This window comes from Madurella fahalii (assembly GCF_045866475.1).
Source record: "Madurella fahalii IFM 68171 DNA, scaffold_3, whole genome shotgun sequence".
Lineage (NCBI taxonomy): Eukaryota > Fungi > Ascomycota > Sordariomycetes > Sordariales > Madurella > Madurella fahalii.
This window is the reverse complement of record NW_027263973.1, coordinates 716923-736767: the sequence shown is the minus strand read 5'-3', so window position 1 is coordinate 736767 and position 19845 is coordinate 716923. Positions and strand designations below refer to the sequence as shown.

The 19845-nt window shown below is 54.3% G+C and overlaps 5 protein-coding genes across 5 annotated transcripts; 3 read left to right on the top strand and 2 right to left on the bottom strand.

Annotated features, from left to right (window-relative positions):
* Positions 1-1298: 1298 nt before the first annotated feature.
* On the top strand, positions 1299-1865 carry MFIFM68171_05726 (uncharacterized protein; the record flags this gene model as incomplete). Its single annotated transcript, XM_071061146.1, has 3 exons — positions 1299-1336; positions 1403-1448; positions 1536-1865. The coding sequence occupies 3 exons, from the start codon at positions 1299-1301 to the stop codon at positions 1863-1865; spliced, it is 414 nt and encodes a 137-aa protein (XP_070917247.1).
* Positions 1866-4532: 2667 nt separating this feature from the next.
* On the top strand, positions 4533-4865 carry MFIFM68171_05725 (uncharacterized protein; the record flags this gene model as incomplete). The annotated part of the gene is made up of 1 exon (XM_071061145.1): positions 4533-4865. One exon carries the CDS (start codon positions 4533-4535, stop codon positions 4863-4865), a length of 333 nt encoding a protein of 110 aa, XP_070917246.1.
* Positions 4866-8331: 3466 nt separating this feature from the next.
* On the bottom strand, positions 8332-11766 carry MFIFM68171_05724 (Phosphoribosyl transferase domain protein; the record flags this gene model as incomplete). Its single annotated transcript, XM_071061144.1, has 1 exon — positions 8332-11766. The coding sequence occupies one exon, from the start codon at positions 11764-11766 to the stop codon at positions 8332-8334; it is 3435 nt and encodes a 1144-aa protein (XP_070917245.1).
* Positions 11767-12294: 528 nt separating this feature from the next.
* GCH1_2 (GTP cyclohydrolase 1) lies at positions 12295-13241 on the top strand (the record flags this gene model as incomplete). The annotated part of the gene is made up of 2 exons (XM_071061143.1): positions 12295-12565; positions 12631-13241. 2 exons carry the CDS (start codon positions 12295-12297, stop codon positions 13239-13241), a joined length of 882 nt encoding a protein of 293 aa, XP_070917244.1.
* A 4784-nt stretch (positions 13242-18025) lies between these two features.
* MFIFM68171_05722 (uncharacterized protein) lies at positions 18026-18490 on the bottom strand (the record flags this gene model as incomplete). Its single annotated transcript, XM_071061142.1, has 1 exon — positions 18026-18490. The coding sequence occupies one exon, from the start codon at positions 18488-18490 to the stop codon at positions 18026-18028; it is 465 nt and encodes a 154-aa protein (XP_070917243.1).
* Between the last annotated feature and the right edge of the window lie 1355 nt (positions 18491-19845).

Below are 19845 nucleotides of genomic sequence, written 5' to 3'. Positions count from 1 at the left end.
ATCGCGGTTACGATCGCGTAGAGGCGGTTTCTCGACCTTCGCTTTGCCCTGGGAATCAGGAACCTCGGGCGATACTTCGATTACCTTCGTACGGGCCCGCGACCGCGATCGCGATCGCGATCGCGATCGCGCCCTCGCTACAGGAGGTTTGGAGGTTCTACTTCGATTGGATACTGAATTCGATACTGACTTCGATATAGTAGATGCAGTACTATCGCCATCAGTCGAGGCGGTTGGGCGAGCCGTTGGGCGAGCCCGTAAGCGGTTACGTGGGCGGCTGATAGGCACGTCAGTGGATTCCTACATTGCTACCCCCAAATCTACTATACGATTCGATTGTGGGGTTATATCCAACGTTGCCGACTGGCTACTGGCGCCTCGCAAGCGAATCCTGGTGATAGGACGTTGCAATGGAGTCTTAGGGACTGTATCTCGTCCCTAATTCGTAACCAGACTGCTGGTTGATCTGGTTAGGCGTATACGGGGCAAGCGCTGAGGTGGCTCGTCAACGCTGCTTTGCGTGGGCACCCGATTACGCTTCGAACCTCGCGATGGCATCGCTGCAAAGTGTACAATACGACGAAGAGACCGACGTTGTAGGTAAGTGGCTCGCCGGGCAGTACCAGGAAGCTTCAATATCGACTTGGGAGCGGTGATGTCAGCTATCAACTTGTGGCGCGCCTGGGCAGCGCGTAAGTGGTGCGCAGGCACGTGAGACGGTAAGTAAGCGCTTTAGGTGGTCCAGAATCGCTTCAAATTGACGAAAACCTCAGAAAACGCGTTTTTAGGCGGTTTTGCTCAGTATCTACAGATTCAACTATCCTGCCAGACTGGCGGTCTGGCCTGACAGAGGGGGGGGGGAGCTCAAAAAAAGTGGGGCTGTCCTGGTGCTTGCAAGGCACAGAGCAAGACAGCCCCACTTTTTGGGGCTCTTCCCCCCATGGTCAAAATCGAGGCAGTCTGGCCAATCGAGCCGAAACTATCCTCCTACTTACCAGCCAGCGCAAGGCATACGCGTATAGGACAACCACATAGATAGATATAATTGAATACGTAGAATCCGAATATTCAGTCGGTTTGATAGCGCGCGTTATACGCGTCGAGATTTTGATGAATATATAAAAACAGCTCTGTCTCCCAAAGTTTTTTCTTCAAATCTTGGCAGGTCTTGGTAAATCTTGGCAGGATTTCTACAAAAAGTGACTCTTTTTTGATATCCATCAAAATATCAACGCGTATTGCCTGCGCTATCAAACTAATTGAAGTTTCGGATTCTACGTATTCAATTGTATCTATCTATGTGGTTGTCTTATACGCACATGCCTTGCGCTAACTGGTAAGTAGGAGGATAGTTTTGGGTCGATTGGCCGAGCTCCGCTTCGGGCCAGCTCATCTCTACCAGGTTCACGATACCCCTCTACGGTATCGAGCTTGGCAATGGCCTCGTGGTTCCGAGTTGTAAACAGGATGGAGCCCCTATAACTAAAAGGGAGACAGTCACACAACGGCGTAGCCCCGGCAGCACCGAAGAGTAGCTCGACATCGTCGGCATTATCGACAATCAAGAGCCAGTTATCAGCACTCTAGCTCAGAGTTGTCTTGACGAGCAGCTTAGCATCCGCCTTATCGTCGTCAATCCTCGCGATCTGGAGCTGCCGGCCAATCTCACGGTAGGCATTCTCGAACATAACGGCATCGACAGCGGGGACCCAGAAGACATGGCAGTCGGGGTGCTCGTCCCGGACCTGAAAGGCAGCCTCAAGCGCGATCTGAGTCTTTCCAACGCCTCCGAGGCCCTCGATAGCAGTCCGCTAGCAGTCGTCCTTATCGGCACTAGGAGGAATTCTCTTAAGAAGCTGCACTAGAATCGATTCTCGTCCTACAAAGTCCTTATTACGTCCAAACGGGACCAAAAGTAAAGCTGCCGCGATACTGCCTCGATAAGACGCTCTCGGCTCTCGGCTGCTGGTATATACCGTTCCAGAACGGCCTTCAGTACGGAAGCTACGGTAGCCGCTACAAAATTCTGCCAATCTTGTTTTTATAACAGTCTATATAGTCATATACCCCTTTGATTATAACGCAAGGGATCTCTTCTACGACGCCGGTACCCTCTATCTCGAAAGCAATAATGCCCTTAGCTCTAGCAATCTGGTTATATTACTCCCCGGACTTGATTACTATATTGCCTAACCCAACCGGCCCGATATAAATAGCTAGCTCTTACGCCTTCTCGCCTTCGATTCCTTATCTCACTTTAAGCCGCTTCCTCGGCACGAGATATTGCTCGTCGCATCGTAAAGTATCGTACGAGGACTTGCCAGCATCATTATATACCGGGTCGGACCCCCTCTCGTATATACTGCAGATGTACGTTTGGGATGCGTAGTGCTTATAGCGATAAGCTGGTTCGAAGAGCTTGTCTTCGGCGGCCCTAGGGTAATTATATTTCGCTCTGTAATTCTTCTGAGCGGCCCTAGCCTGGAGCTACCTAAGGAAGTTAGTAGTGCTTTTCTGCAGCTACTATCGGTTATCGGCAGTCTCGAACGTACTTAGCAGAGTACAGAACTCTTTATCCGGCCTTACTATATTATCTTCGGAGCCATCCTTGCGCTCAAACCTGTCGGGATATTGTCTGCCGAAGCACGATCGCCTTGCTAATGACCACGTCACCCAGCAGGATCTCTATACCGCCGGTTTGAGGTACACCGCTACAGATTCCGACAAGAAGGGCCAGTCGTACACAGCGATAGCTCGAACGGATACTGGCCACAGATTCCGACAAGAAGGGCCAGTCGTATACAGCGATAGCTCGAACGGATACTAGCCGCTGTACTTACAGTACTAGCTTTGCCTATACCTGAGAGCAGAGCCACGACGACATTGTACTTGCCGATACAACCAGTCTTATAGAGGTCGTTGCTTCCATATCCATCCTACAATTCATCGAGTATAAGGGAGATAACATTGTACTCGAACGGCAGTATACAGAACACCGCGATCTCGAAGTCTTTTCGCCGACGCGGTTACGGGACGGTTGCAGGACCAGTTAGAACGCAAGAGGGTGGACCGGTACGGGCGGTGTCAGCTATCGGAGGCGCATCCTCCAATACGGTCACCTGAGCCTCAGTGACGGGCGCGTTGGAGGGTCTCTCAGACAGACCGGAGTCTGTATCGGCATGTGATTGCGGACCAGGAGTCCGGTCGCGGCTCGTGTCTTGCAGCGGACGGGACGTAACTCTGCGCTTCTCTTTCCACCGTCGGAAAACTTCTATCGTCTCGAGCGCGCTATCGAATCAACTAGGAGCGAGCCCTAGCTGGTGCGTAGATCATCACGCTGGTACCTAACCAGGGAGCTGCTGATCGTCGTCTCCGAAGCAGGACAAACCGCGCGAGAATGCGGGGGCGGGGTAGAGGCCACAGCAGCTGAATGCCGCAAGCCAATCCTTTCGGCCTAGAGCCCTCGCTGGCGCCGCCCAGTATCTGTGCCTTGCAAGCACCAGGTCAGGACGATCACTCGGGGCAGTCTCCGAAGCACAAGAGCCTACTTAACTTCCTGGCCGACCTACCACTTGCTATTAAGCGGGCATCTGCCTATATAGCAAAGACGGGAATAACAACAGCGCAGTACCTCAACTATTGCTAGTCAGGTAACGAGCACTTGATCGAGCTGCTGAGCAAGGACTTTGAGGATCGAAGCCGCTACAAGAGCACCCGAAATCCAGTTGCTGCGACATAGCTGATTTCTTTTCGCCACATCTCCCGTAATAACCAGCTCGCCGTCCAGTACCTGAAATTCATGTCCTTTCTTGCCGAGAAGGAGATTCCGAAAAGTCTCCTCCCGCCGGGGAACAGGGACCTAGAAGCAGACGAAGCAATCGGCACGTTGAAAGCGTACGCATTTATTACCGAGCGACCCGGCCAAGAGTCGTACGACATGCACAGACTTGTCCGACTGGCAATGCGAAATTGGTTGGCGGAGGAAGGGGAACTTAAGGCATGTGCTACGACTCTAATACAGCACCTCGATAAAGTGTTTCCCTTCCCAAAGCACGAGAACAGGTCCGTCTGGGTGAGGAATCCAAACAAGAGCCTGCTTCAGTCGGTTGGGGAAATTCCGCGCAAAGGTGTCTATAGCGCACGATTCCTCTGAATGGTGGATGTGAATGCCAAATAGCTGACCCCGGGAGAAGGTAATGCCTTTTATCTCGTCCGTTTCAACAGCACAGAAAGCCTGGCACGAAGCAAGCTCATACCTGGGCTATGATAGAACATGGCAGGCTGGGGGAACGACAGGAAGAGCCAATGCAGAAGGTTACCGTATGTATCGCGTTCCTTGAGACGCGTCGCACGCTTCGCCGCTAAGCAGCGCAGTAATTAAATACCCTGACGAGATCTTTTGTGGGTCAGATTCATACCTAAGGCATCAAGAATAGGGAATTGCGTTAGTAAGCATTGCCTCGTCTTTTCGCGCCGAGCTGTTCCTTCTCGATCAATGTCCGCTCCTCGAACAATCGGCTCCATTGGTCTCCATGGCTTTCGAGCTTCACATCCCGCCTTGCATCAGAAACCCCGCACATCCTCTCCATCCCCCGCCACCGGAAAAGCCTCTGAGAATTCAGATCGAGGGTCCCGTAGTTGCCATACAAAAACTCCTTCCCGGGGTATCGTGGCAAACTGATCCCTTGTCCCTGGTATTTCCGCAGCCGGCTGGCCCAGAGATTGCCAAACTGGCATATCGGACAGTATATGGACGGGATACTTGTCCAGAGCTCGCTAATGATATGGTTGTGCGGGATGAATACTTGGGGCTGGGTAACGGACAAGACGCCATACAGGTGAGCACTGCCAACTGGTCGCTTTAGCGTCGTACTTTGCGACGGCCGCTATATTCCTGACGGCTAACCATTTAGACACATCGACTACTACGGCGTCACATTCGACCACCTGGTCCCCGCCGACGATCCCGATCCGGAGGTATTACAGATCAATATCATTGAGTTGGAGACTGATGGCGGACCGTTTGCCCATGGTGGGGCGTATGCCAACGAGTACCTGCTATTCGCGGTAGATCCGGCCGACTATACAGGGAAGAAGGTACTCGCTGTACCGAGATGCTGTCAAAAGAGGAAGGGCACCCAGGATCGTACGAGGGTGAACAGCTCGGTGGTTGAAAGGGATGCGCGGATGAAGGGAGCCAATACTAGCAAGAAGTCGGTCTGCCTAAGGTCAGAAGATAAAATGCCTTTAGAATGTGCAACGTAATAATTATTACTCTTGAATTGAGATTTCATCACATAACCTCAGGAGTCCACCTCGTTACAGCTATCCTTTGGTCCTCCGTCACCGACTCGGTCCGCCGCCAGCCATGTCACCCCGTCTACGTCGCTTCCGGGCAAAACTGCAGCCGGCAGGTTGACTCACGAACAGCCGTGGCTGCAACGACACCAGAAGCACGAGGAATTGCTTGCGTGAATGATTTCACCAGCGCTTAACAGTGGCTGCTGAGCAACTCCACATCGCCCACACCGCGTTCATGGCAAGGGGGACCGAAGGGCTGAGAGACAGTCTATAGCGGCCGTGTCACGCAAAGCACAGCCTCATGCAACTACGGGCGTTATGAGTCACCGTAGCTATGCATGGCCCAGCCATGGATTGACGTGTCCTGGAAGCAAGGTGAACTGCATAGCGGCTGACTCGGAACCCACCTCCGCCTCGTAGAGTTCGTGAAATCATAGCCGATGGGAGAGCGAAATTGCTGGTACGCGTAATGTCCTGTTGCATGTTACTTGTCAGAGGCCGTCACCAACAGCCTTGCAGTACTTCCCCACTTGTGTCGACTATTATGCAATGCAGCAGCAAGGGGCTTGCAGCGATAGGTTTGAGCAGCTTTCCATAGAGATGATGAGGGCAGTAAAACTGCCATATGACTATATTTAGGGTATATATATATGTGTGTTTGTCTTGCACCGAGTCTAAGCAGCAAATATACCACCTCGCACATTGCCCGTCTCTTACCGACTTTCGCCCTGGAATCATCTAGCGACGTACTCGACACCTATCGTCCCCAACTGAACGCTGTAAGTTTTTATTCCGTACTTGGGCCGCCTCTGCGCAATACATTGGTACCGCTAACTAAGATTCGAAGATGTGTACTATCTTACTACAGCTGCGGTCATGTCCGTAGGACAAGAACCGCGCCTTGCCGTAGAGCGGGCTCTTGTCAACCAGTCTACCGAGATGGTGACACGAGTTCCGTAAACTGCGGCGCTACTGCCTGCAATACGCCTCCGTCGTCGGACTAGACCCCACACGAGTCCTCCCGCCAACATTGATTACAGGCATAGGTACACAAGCACACAGCGTACAGTAATGCTTGACCAGTCGGACTCTACCCATATGACTTGATGGAACTCAGATAGGTTTTTGCTGCTGCTGCTACTGCGTCCAACAAGAGAGTAGGCAGTCAGCACGAGAATACTAAACTGAATTGCTTTGTTTCCTTTAGTCGTTCGTTGCTCTAGCTCGCTAGAGGGCTCAACCAGATTGCAAACGGGTTTTTTTTGTAGGACCAGGGAATGAGGCAGCCTAGGGTATTTACTCATTTGGTTCGGATCGTCTTTGTAGGCGGCATCATTTCCATTCTCCGTAGTCCGTCCCAACAGTCACTTTAGTGTCTCGTTAATTCACATTTTCTTTTGCTCAACCAAGCACAGAGGGCCTCAAAGTCCCCAGCGTCGTCACTGGAGTCAAAATGGACGATCACGACTTAAACGCGCTCTGCATCTGGTCCTGCGTGCAGCCTCCCGAGTCCGGCCCGAAGTCAATCAAGTCCTTGACTCCAGCCCAGAATGACGACCGGCCAGAACTCGCACATATGTGATGAATGACTGGAGGATCGTGCGTATGTACGTAATTGAGTGCGTCCAAGATCTGCGAGAGCATCCTGTGGGCCATATCCATCGCCACCTGCGGCCCTTCCGGTCTGTATCGCCTTATCAGGTCATAGAGGCTGCCATCGTAAATAGGCATAAAATTTTCGATATTCTGACTCTTGAATCCCTCTAGCGCGGGCTGGACGGATAATTGCTAGTGACATGCTGGGACTTATTAGTGACAGTTAACCAAGTGACGAGCCAATGTTGCCAGCTGTCTTTAGGGTTGTGACCCATGTGCTACGCGAGACAGCTGCCACCTCCTGCAGTATCCAGAATCCACCAGCGGCAGAGTCTGTTCAAGATATTACGTGTTTGCTTGAATGGATATGATCTAGTGTCAAGAGTGTCAGCGAACTATTGCCGCTTCTCCGTACTGTAAGTGGGGTATGGCACGGGTAGCCCGTTGGCTCTCGCGGGAACACGGTGCGGGGTAATTGGGACGCGGGGAGTTGCTGCCTGAAAGCCCAGGCATGACGGCATTGTGTGCATCCTGAGTGTATCGCCGTGACCGCGCCTGGAATTCTGCCGTCTTGCTTCCTGTTGGGAGGGGCTGACCGTCTTCGCAGCGTGAACTGCCTTTTGACACTTTGTTACCTTTCCCGGTTTTACGTAGCTCGGTTATGTTTGACTTATACGAAGGGACTTTCTTTTTCGTTTAGACAAGGATGTCTGTTGACTCGGGGTGAGACCATCAGTGAGCAGCTCGGACACGACATACTCTGAAGCAGCATGCTAAAGGTTCATCTGTTATACACTTCGCCAAACTGCTTCGCCATGTAGTCTAGTAGTCAGAATGAGATTCATTATAGTCTGGAAGTCCTCTTTGTAGCAATTCACTCTACCCCCAAATCCCAAATTGAAACACCCCAGCCGTCGGCACGGGGTGGCGGGACCGGGACGGCCTGGGTCCGGCCCGGGTGACGACGTAGCGGAAGCAGCGTGGCTTGACAGGCACTTCAGCGGGGGCCGCCGTGCGAGGGGCCGTCCGGGCCCGGCACACGTGTCACGGGCCAGCGTTTCGGGGAGAATGGACCGTGAAGCTTCAAGAAAGTACCCATTCGTCCTTCCAATTCGTAGAGGCAACCGTCATATCTGTTATTATAATTTGATCAGACTGCTCGAAGAACCCGTCCGCTAGACTTCCGATCCTCAACACGCCGGCACTCAGAACCCTAGACGCCGTCGAGCCAACACAGATTCGGTGTTCTGCCGTCAGCTCGCTTAGAAATCGTTCAACATCAATTCGGGCATTCTTGCAGGAATCTCTTTTCTCCCTAAAAATGCTGAGTGTGGCTGTTATCAATGCTAGGCGCTAAAGAAACACGATCCGTTTCACAAGGCAACACCAACACAGGGCCAAGAATCCAACATCCACTATACCCTCATCCCCTGCCTAAGCGCCGCCAAAGACCAAAAGACTCTGAGCACTGACTCCGCCAAAGCCATGCCGGCGCAGCAGTTCCCGGCCACGGTGAACAGGGAACTCGGCCACGACCATGACGCTCACATTTTCGGGGCCGACACCAGCTTCACCCAACAGCCGCAGGACCGCACAGAGCGTCCTCCCCGTGGCGAGGACATCATCTACCACCAACACGGACGCGCCCTTGGGGACCGCATCCCGGTCCATCTCGATCCTTGCCTTCGAGTCGTGATTGGATTTTGAAGACGAGATATGCGATGGGGACTTGACGACGGACACGGTGGGCGGGGGCAGCTTGCCTGCCTCGCGGATCAGCGCCAAGGGCACATCGACCCGCGCGGCCAGCGCCGACGCATAGACGAAGCCGCCGGCCTCGCAGCACGCCACCACGTCGACCGCGGCCCACCGGCCGGAGAAGTGGCGTTCCAGCAGGGCCGCGCACAGGGCCAGCCCGCCCGGCTGCTGGGAGATGCCGAGCACGTGGCGGAACTCGATGCCCGGGCGCGGAAAGTCCGGGACTGAGCGCACCATAGCTGCTAGCCGCTGCAGGTCCTCGTGGAGGAAGGGGAGCAGGTGGTGCTCGGAAAACCCTCTGGCCGCCTCGTCTCCGGTTGCGTCGTTGTCAAAGACGAAACTGGGGCGGTAGTTCAAGGGTGTTGGATCCGGCTCGCCATTGCAGTTGCGCGTCCGGCGAGCTCGCCGTGTCCCGTCGCTGGCTTGAACGTAAACCTCGAGCAGTCTGCTCTCCGGTACCAGGCGCGACAAGGACGCGACCGGCGCCTCGTCTCTCATGCCCGTGATGAACAGCACGTCCACATCCACGGCGCCGTACACCACCTCCAGGAAATGCTCCTCTGGCAGCCGGGGCCTTTGCTGCACCTGGTTCTGGAAAAAGGCCGCCAATGCCGACCGGTGTTGCTCCTTGTAGGTACGGTCCCGTAACAGACGGTTCACGTCAGCGCCAGTAGCTGCCGCGTACTCGTGCTTGGTCGCTTCGCTGATGCTGACGGCGCGTGCCTCGAAGCCTCTGTTGGTGAACACGGAGACCCAGACGTCGGCGCAGTAGTCCTTTCCGGCGCCGCTCTCGCCCGTGACGAGAACGATGAGCTTTGGCTCCATCGCTGTCCTCGGGAGCGGGCAGGCGTACGACAACACATTACGCGGGTCCCAGCAGCCGCGTTTGAGATGAGCCAGGCGCGGTAAGTTCGGTCCGAACGCCCTGGCAGCCAGCGCGGCGTCTCGGGAGTCTGGCCCGAGGTCGGCGCCGTACGCTCCGCAGCTCACGGGCAGCAACTCCTTGGCGACCTTGTAGACCCAGTCCACGGCGGCTCGAGCGTCCTCGACCCCGTCCTGCTCGCGGGGCCAGACGCCGGTCACCACGCAGGCGAAGTCCCAGTCTCGGCAGCCAAATGCGGTGGAGTCTGCCGCCACGTCGCCGACCGCTCCGCCGCCATGGAGCAGATGGAGATAGCAAAGCGGTGTAGGGCGCGTCTCCACAGCTGCCATCAGGATGTCGGCGATGTTGGCCTCTCCGATGTGCTTTAGGAACAGACACCGCTTGAAGGAGGACGTCTTGCCGCCGCCGTGCCCACCATGCATCCCGGACATGTACATCTCAGCGTCGAACACGCCGACGGAGTCCACTATCCGGAAGCTTGTTTGTGGACCCAGAATTGCAGCGACGTTCGCGTGTGCGGGCGGAGGTGTCTTACAGTTGGTCCCGGCCGTGGACGTCTCGAACATGGTCACGCCGAGACGCAAGCTCCCGCTGTCCCAGTACAGATACGCATCGGCAGAACAGACCCGGGGTAGTTGTCCGGCCACCAATCTGTCAAAGTCGCTGAGCTGACGCCGCGCCTCGCGCTGGTCGCTTAGAGTGACAACCCAGTTCCGAACCGAGTAGGTTTGGGTCCCATATGCCTTGAAGGTAACGCTGATTACGATGCCAAAATTGGTGCCGGCCCCCTTTATGGCCCACAACAGATCGGTCTCGCTCAGGTGCACCGCACCGGCCGGCCGATGCTGGCTCGGCACACAGCCGACGGTGACAACCTCGGCGGAAGCGACGCTGACCACCACGGCACCGACAATAGCATCGCACGCGAGACCGTGGAGCCTGGCCAGATGCCCGATACCGCCTTGTAGCCATAGCCCTGCGCCCACGCTCGGGCGAGCCCCCAGGGGCACGGTTAGGCCCGCCGCCATGGCTTTGCGGATAATGTCGCCCGTCTTACAGCCAGCCCCGGCGACGATCAAGGGGCCGGAATCCGAATCCTCCCTGGCCGGGATGATATGAGCCTGGTCAAATGCGCGCATGTCGACGCCGACGACATTCGGCCAGAGACAGTGGCCGCTGTGGCCCCCGCCGATGACGCTCAACCCAACGCCGTGCCTGAGTGCCCACCGAACGCACGCCCGGACGTGCCCGACCTCTATCGGCCTCGCGATCGCTGCAGGACGGCGGAGGCGGGCCTCCCTGTTCTTGACCGTCCCGTCCCCGTCCCCATCCCCGTCCCCGTTTAGCAGCGGGACCTCGGCCGCAAGCTCCGGTAGCGCCGTCGCGTGCTGGGTGAACGCCGCCATGACGGTGGGCGCGCCGAACAGGAGATGGGCCTGGTGGGCGGCTGCCTCGCGGCAGCGGCGGCCCAGGGCGCAGCACACGTCGCGCCACTCCGCTCGGGTGGCCGCGTCCTGTGCGGCGAAACCCGCAACGAAAGCGGCGAAGCGGTCGAGTACCTCGCCGTCGTCTGCCACGCTGACGACGCCGGCAGGGAAAGACGCCGTTTGCTGGCACACCAGGCCGTCCAGGTACAGACGTTCGCGGTGGAAAACCACCACCAAAGCCCCCTGTGGTTGATCACGAAGCATGTCCAGCGCTCGTCGGATGAAGCTGTGCTTAGGTTTCATGCCGTACATGCTGTGGCAGAAGAGGACGACATCGAACTTTCCGCCGTCGCCACCCGCGCCCGTAGCGGCGTCTTCCGAGTCCGCAACGAACGGAATCCGATGGATATCAGGTTGGCTTTCCAGACAGGGTAGCGGAGGCGCTCCCTGGGAGGTAGGGCAGAGCCATTTTTCCAGTCTTGTAGCGAACAAGCCGTTGGGCTCGAGTGCGGTGTATTTTCTGATCTTCCGTCTCATGCGGTCAGGCAGGTATCCCAGTACCGTCTTTGGGCCCGGTCCGATCTCCAGTACCGAGACACGGACCCGAGAGTCGAAGAGGGGCGCTAGCAGTCGGGATAGGTGGGGGATGACGAAGTCCTCGTAGCTTGTCCATCCCAGGCCTTGTGTCAGGATATCAAAGCCGGCGCTGTACTCTTCATCGGACAGGGGATGATTCGTAGGTGGCGCCGTGGCCCCGACTTTGCGCCTGAGGGCTAACTTCAGGGAGTCAAGAGTGGCCATTGAGCTAAGTTCAAGTTGCGCGTGGGAGCGTGACTTGTTACAGTCGAAAGAGATGCTTGTATGGAATCGATGAAATTCTGGCCTTGTAGCGGGCGAGCCACAAAGTATGTAGTGCTGTTGACAGCTAGAAGGGTAATCAAGTTTGTGCCGGTGAAGCGCTGGCAATGTCGGTGGCCCCGCGTGTGCGATACAAATGCCGCACCCAATAAGCGGGACGGTCTGTGACACCGAAAGAATGTGAGGGGCTGTTGGCCTCATTGCGTTTCAAGGTAAATGAATTGGGTGCGCTGTGGTGAGGCCTACACTGCAGGACCTCCTCTGCGTCAATCCCGGTCTCCTTCGAAATGGTCGGGAAGGGTAACAACATAATTAATACGAATCTGCAGGCAACCGCCCAGAGTGACTCACTCTAGACGTTATAGGGGTGGTTCCCTCCCGTTTTTAACAAAGCGGCCCTGACCCTGGAAGGCTTTGATCAGCTTCTTGCTACAAAGGTATCGAACAACTCGACCTCTGAGCTGGTGCAAGATGTCGCCTACTCCCTCGGTCAACAGTGAGAGAAGTTTTGAGCACAGTGATGCTGCGGAATTGGGAAGAGAGAGGAAGAAGAAGAGGAGGAATAGGGGGGACGCTGGTGGTGGGAACAACCGAAGGCAGCGGCGGCATAGCATGGCTAACGCCGCCAGAGACCCGGGGGATGAGCCAGACTCCCCGGGGTCGAGGGAGGAGTTGGGACCGGATGGGAAAGAGACCAGATCATCTAGTCTGATGGCAGACTTTGATGGCTTGAGCCGACCTGGTACGTCTTGTAACTCTGTTCGTCTCCCATTCCCGTGCTACAAGGACTCATCTATCCTCTTTTAGGCATCGGCACGCGAGCAAGACTTGGAGAGTCTTCTGAGCAAGCAGCGGAGCGACTCAATAAGATGTATGATGCAGTGAGGACCATCCTCGAATGCGTCGGTGAAAACCCGGCTCGATCAGGGCTCCTCGACACCCCCGAACGATACGCCAAGGCGCTTATTTTTTTTACGAAAGGCTACGGGGAGAACGTGCGGGATATCGTCAACAACGCCATCTTCCACGAGGACCACAGCGAGATGGTGGTTGTCAAGGACATTGAGATCTTCAGTATGTGCGAGCACCACATGTTGCCGTTCATGGGGAAGATGCACATCGGCTACATCCCCTACCACTCCGTCATCGGCCTCTCGAAGCTGGCCCGAATTGCCGAAATGTTCAGCCGCCGCCTCCAGATCCAAGAGAGGCTGACCAAGGAGGTCGCAAATGCCCTCATGGAAGTGCTCAACCCACAGGGCGTAGCCGTGGTCATGGAATCTAGTCATCTATGCATGGTCATGCGGGGCGTGGGGAAGTCGACGGCGACAACCATCACTAGCTGTGTGGTGGGCTGTTTTGAGGCGAAGGAGAAGACGAGGAGTGAGTTCCTGAACCTGGTGGGCGTTAACAGGTGAAGATAGAGACTATAGTAGGGAAAACACGTAGAGTCATCGATAGTCTGCGCGTTTACTGAGTTCAGGTTTAATCTCCTTATCCTTATCCTTCCTCTTCACGCGCCAGTCGTACGCCCAAGCGCACACGAACATATCCTAAGCTGCGCAGATACTGTCGGAGCAATACGACATGCTTGTCCAGGTCACTCACAACCCCGAATCGCACAGCGTCTATTAGGAGTCGGACGTTGCCCCGAAGGGAGTAGTCATGCTGTTCCATCATAACGGCATTTACAATTGTGTAAATTAAGGACCCGCCCTGTTTCAAGCTCCGCCAAACTCGGGCGGACGTCCTACAAGTCTGCGGCTTGCACGGATCTTCGTCCCGGGCGCCTTGCCCTGCCGGAAAGGTCGTTTGTATCGGCTGGATAATGGACTTTAGGCACCGATGCTTGCTTTTAGCATCGGAAGCGCGCTGTCGAGACGGGCGGTCATGTTGTCGTCTCTTCGCTACGCCAGCATGCCTGATCGGCCGTACTGGCGGCGACGAACGTCGCGTGGTGCGGCGTGGCGGTGGTGATAGTGGTGGTGGTGGTGGAGGTGTCGGCTGCTGCCGCGCTCTTGGGGTCGAGTCTGGCGAGTTCTCTTGCAGATTGCCCGGGGCGGTGTCCGGCAGCGACGACTCGGTCCGATCCGCCTCGGCAGGCGGCGAGCCCGAGAGCCGTGTGTCCCGCAGCTGGGGAGCCGCCGGCGTAGTGGGCGGGAGAAGGAATTATGCTGGCTTAAGAGCTGGGCAGGCACAGGCAAGTCGACAATTGCGCTGACGGTCGCACGCGAATACAGCAACAAGAAGCGGCTCGGCGCGAGCTTCTTCTTCTCGAGGGGCGGGGGAGATCTTGCGTCTACGCGCAGGTTCGCCGCAACGATTGTCGTTCAGCTTGTGGAGGCGTCGCCGCAGCTGCGCAGGTACATTGTCGACTCTGCTGCAGCTACTCACCGCATCCACGGGCTCAGGTAGCTGGTACAGATGACGGCGAGAATGACGATGCGCGCGAGGCATAATGGGGATGGCTGCCAAACGCGTACGGATCGCGACGCGTCAAACTCGGCAATGCTGTGGAAGTCGTTTCAGCCCCTGCTTACGTTGGCGCCAACGCGAAGGTAGGGTAACCTACAGCCAATTAGAGGCGCAGCAGAGAGACATTCAAATTGAATCAGTCTCGGCACGTCCTCGGGAATAGCGCTCCGGCGCCTTTGGCATCGCCAACTGTCTATCGGCTAACGTTGGCCAGTAAACATAAAGGGCATTCGTACCGTTGTAATCGATGGGATAACTGGCTATCGTATCTTCCTCTTTATACGTTGGCAAGGGGAAAGGCTGGGAAGGTGCAATACTTATCCGGTGCGGTCAAGCAGCTTGAGGAGGATTGATGCGAATTCGAGCTCGGACAGTCCGGGAGCATGAGGTTAAGAAGCACCAACGAGGCTCGAAGCCCCCCGAAGCGGGCTTCGAGAGAGTCGATTCGATACTCGGATAATCGGTGTTATCCCCCTCGACCCTTGCATGGACATACGGCCACCGCCCCACCAAACGTCCAACCGAGGCAGACGATGGCTGCGGCGATGCCCCCAGGATGGATTTCTACCGGCCTAGGTCTTCCCGAGATCTAAGTCGGTGCTCCCGCGAATCTATAGCCTCGTCGTGGAAACCGCCTGTCCCCAAATATCAACAAGGGCGACAGCATCACTCTGGGCTCCCTGTCCGCGTCCACGTTAAGGCAAAACGGTACCGGACCGATGAGCCCCCCTGCTAGGACAAGGACGTCGGCGGCATCGGCGCCAGATGGCCACCGACGTTAAAGCGTTGTGACAAAGCTAGATACACCGCATTTCGCGCTTAAAGGGCCCTCTCCTGATATGCCAATGAGGCCTGGGATGGCTGGGAGAGCCTTCCCCCTCGGGCCAGCAAATTTGATAGGCCACTAGAGCCCCATGAACTTCTGCGCCTCGAGCTTGCAGTGCATGGGACGAGCCTACGCCAGAGGGCCCGGCGGAAAAGTGAGGGGGCTGTAAGAGGGTGTGCTTTCTCTCTACCCAATCACGCCTCGGTATTTTGCGAGATGGAGGATGGAACAGTAGGACTTGCACTTCTTGTCCTCAAAGTGTACGCGCCACGGCCATACGCGATGTCCAATCCGATCTCTGACAAAAGGAGCGCTCGAGGGATCTTGACACGTAACCAGCGTCCAGATTCCGCCGGAAATACCCCCCGAACACCGGAAACGAGCCGTAGATGCACCGGCATTCAGCCCCGGCGAGCGAGCGAATGTATTCTGTAACGTGGTTGCTGTCAGTGCATCAGGGGCGGTACGGCGCGTCGCCAGTATAACTCTACCTCTTATGTGGACGGCATGCCCTCCCACTCCATGATCTACCAAAACTTGGACCTAAGGACTTGCGAAAGATGGCCTCTTGATACAGCGGCAAAGGCGCCAAGCTCCTCACAGATGCAGCGCTGAAAGGAGTAGTGGGAGGACTCGTCCATAAATCGTAGGTTTAACACCGTACAAAGATTGGATTGAGCTTACAGCTGAGCGTCAGGCTAACTGCCCCTGGACTTGATCCTATAGCGGCGAAGCGTTTATAAGCAGTCTATCCCTGGTCAACAGACCTCCTCCGCTTCTTTCATGTTTTCCTCCTCTGTAGCCTCAACTACCAATTTCTTTGCTCGGCATTTTTTACCGTTCCCCTTCTTTTTCAGCTTCCATTGACAAGAATAGTTCCAGTCATGGACATCCAAATCTAGCCCTTTCAGGCCAGTGGTGATCTCATTAAGTCGGGCCTCCGTTAGAGCGCTGAGCGAAAAAGAACAGGAAGTATAACCATACGTAAGAGACGGCTTGTGCCAGTCGCGATTCGGTGACTGCATATCACGGATTTTCTTTACTATATCCATAACACTGCGATCTTCGAATCGCGGCATCACAGCGTCATGTAGCAAGTGCGCCGAGAAGAATCGAACGACATTCGAATGAGCAACCGGCAGCGGCATTAAGGAGATCGTGTTTGACACCGTCAAGTAACTCTAGTAGTTTTCTTAGCGCTGCCTCTCTTTGCATATTAAGCTCGTCTATTACAATATCGTTAGGTGCTATAGTGAAACCATCTTCTATATTCAAACTTACTAATTATGTTTCCGGAGATCGGGAGATCAAGCGTTCGCACCTCTTCTGGGCTATTTTCAATAGCGACGTTTGTAACAGCGCAGAAAGTGGCCGTATTGCGAAAGACGGAGGATACGCATATCCAGAGAATAAGGTCCCTGCCGTACACAGTTGGAAGCGAACTGCGTAGGTAATCAATCCACAGGGAACAGTAAAAGTGGAGAGCATCCTGAAGCCTGTAATAGTCGACAAGTACGGCAATCTTGCAGAGCATCACAAGCGTGACTTTACGCGGGATGTCTTTCGTACGGCTGTGGATTGCGCTTAAGACAATTCGCATAGCTTCGGAATCCCAGTTCTCTACACTGATCGTAAAACACCCATCTTCGGCTGCCGATCCTTCATTCCAGCATCCTGATAAAGCTGCCGCAAATACAGGGGAGGCTTGCATCAAGCTTTGCGAGGAAACCCGGAACGTCACAGAAGGGGACATAACGCCTCCACTTTGCGAAAATCGCACGCTATCGGGGTCGCCCCACACGGCGAATGGGGCGTTTGGGTTCTTGAGGGCAGGTATCGTGTCGCTACAAATGGAAAGCACATAATCGCTATCCTTTGAGCTCTCAGAGGTGGAAGCCATGTTGCCCCAAATAGCTCACGAAGAATGGATACGGCGCTCTGCTGTCGCAATTTGCAGCCCGACACTACTTAGGCTCCCCTTATGATTCGCCGTGCCATCACGTGACGGAGCGATAGATAACCGCGCCCCCTGAGCGAATTTTTGAGAGGCCAACCAAGGGATAACTATGTCGTATACCTCGCTAGAATAGTAGACGTGGACTTTTGAGGCTGCTAGCTGTTAGACAATTTCGCGAGAGACGACAAGAGGGACAAACCGAAATGAGCCTCCGCTAGGCCCCACAGGTAGTTACAGACGGGTCTGCCCAGGAATAGTAGCAACATGCAGATGAGCAGGGTCCGAGCATAGCTGTCCGTAGCTAGAACGAGCTCGATGGCGGCAAGGATACCGGTAGAGCCAGGGATAAAGAAGTCCAGAATGGAGATTTGAGATGGGATCAACGGAGTCGGCGAAGTGGTGTTGTTGAGCGTGGCCATTGTGAAGTGCACAGTATGGGCAGGGCAAGAGATCCGCCGTAGCCGTGGAAAAGTGGAATTATAGCAGCCTTGAGCGTTGTATGAGACAATATAAGCGGCATGACCTTCCTCGCCTTGGAAACAGGAGCCTCTTACCTCAAGAGCAACCAGTGGAGGGCCCAGACGGTGGAACGGACACAGCTGGTGTTGTGATGAATCTTTCTGGCAGCGATTGCAGCACCATGTACAAAAGCCCGAACTTGTAATATTGACTTGCTCAGTGCATTCTCATCAGCAGATGCAGGAGCCGAGAAGACCGGGCCTGTTGTGGTAGCGGTCATGATGGAGTTCTTATCCGAGGGGAAAGGGCATACTTATATGCCGGTCGGTGTTCTCATATCCCAGGACCAACATAGGTGAACAAGCTTTCCCGAACTAAACCACCTGAATTTGCCATCTCCCGGCGTTCACTCGGGCGTCAAGTCACCTTACAGGGATACACATTCCTCTCTTTCTCATTCCTTCTCTGGATGATCATGCAAGCGTTTACCTTGATAGAGTAAGTGTGTTTTCCTCGAAACATTTCTCGCTCTTCAGCCAGCCAGAAGCCATCGTAAGCTGCCACAACTTCTTCGCATCTACGACATTTTCACATCTCAGCCAGTCCCGGGAGACCAACTTCAATGCCTGGATAAAGTCGTATTTGTCTGCCATGATTGCTATACGAAGTACAAGAGGCGGATCGAGGGGGTCGTCAACAGTATTTAGGCGGTAGTGAATGGTATTAAAGATGATTCTTAGGGCTTCAGGGTCGTCCTCGGGGAGAAATATGTCTTTAGGCGATTCTGAAGAGAGATCCCATCCCTCAGTATAGTGAGGACCAAGCATCGCGTTGAAAACGGTAGATGCCGTACGGAGGATGAGCGACTGCACTCGTATCCGCTTTCCTTCGGTGCCGATGACAAGCAGGACGTCTCCAGAGGCCGCAATGCTTTCCAGAGGCGATTCCATATGGTCAGCGAAGTCTTGGTGTGCCATTTCCGCAGGGAACTCTGGAAAAGGGATGTTTCCTAAGACGAAAAGGTCACTGAATGTATTTTGATTGTTTGTTCTGTGCGTAGTGCATGTCAAAAGGGTCAGGAAGCTGGATCCTGGATCTGCAAAACACGAACCCGGATCAGTGTGATCCGGATTAGTGTGACTCGGATAAGTGTGATCCGATCTCTCGGAGACCCGTCAACCCGGGTCTCCGTGGTCCAGGAAGTTGGGAATAAGAAGGAAGTTCACCTCCGTTAGACAAAGAGGAAAACAAGACATCCTCAATTTCCATCCTCAATTTTACATCTGAATTTCCATCCTAAAAACTCCGAACGTTCAGAGGTGCTGTGCATCCGACAGGTATCTCAGACCCCATGTTTGGCAGCGGATAGTACTCTACTATCCCTTTCTGGCCTTACAGACTCTTCCCAGAGCTTCGAGAAAGAGACTGGAAACATACTGCTAAATTAGTAGCAAAGCAGTTCTACGTTTTCTGCATCTAGAGACCTCTCGGTTAGCCATAGCAACTAGGGCATGTTACCCTGCCCGGCATGTAGGACGATTATAGATTATGGAGGTTTGCGTCGCAGTCTGTGAGAACCTAACATTTCAATCTACCTACCCCACGGGTAGCTTTTTGACTCCGCCAGATTAAATGCGACCCCTCGATTTGTTATTTACTTGCATGTCAACGGTGATGAAATTTTAGGCGGCTTGGGCGCTTTGACTGGTTAATGTAATGGCACTGCACTACACTACTGAAGATACCACTAAGTTAGACAGCTTGACCCGAGGTAAAGGATGGCTGCATTATAGTCTATGTTTTCACACAGTGGCTACCAGGGTCTATCTCAATAGTAGGTGGTAGTAGTTGACAGTTGTTAAGCTCTAAACCCCCTCAATCATTGAGTAAGAGGTAGTATATACCTTTGCTTTCGCAACCACGAATATATAAGACCCTAACTCTAAAAACCTGACACTCGATTAGTTTAACTAGACTAAATCTAGAGTTAGTTCAGTTAGTTAAATTCAATTTATTTGATATAGTTAGATTAGTTAGTTCAATGCAATATATTTTAGCTACTTTGATATAGCTAAATTTAGTAACGTATTTGATAAGCGAGCGGCGAATTTTCTCCGCAACGCGAACTCTCCGCCTTCAATCCTCAATTCTACCACAACAAGCTATGACTACCTGCTCAAAAGAAGCTAGGATACTCTTGGCTCTCAAATCGATCGAAAATAGCAAAAAACCCAATGTTCTTTCCACAGCCAATATTTACAACGTTCCAGAAACAACACTTCGCTATCGACGCGTTAGTCGGCCT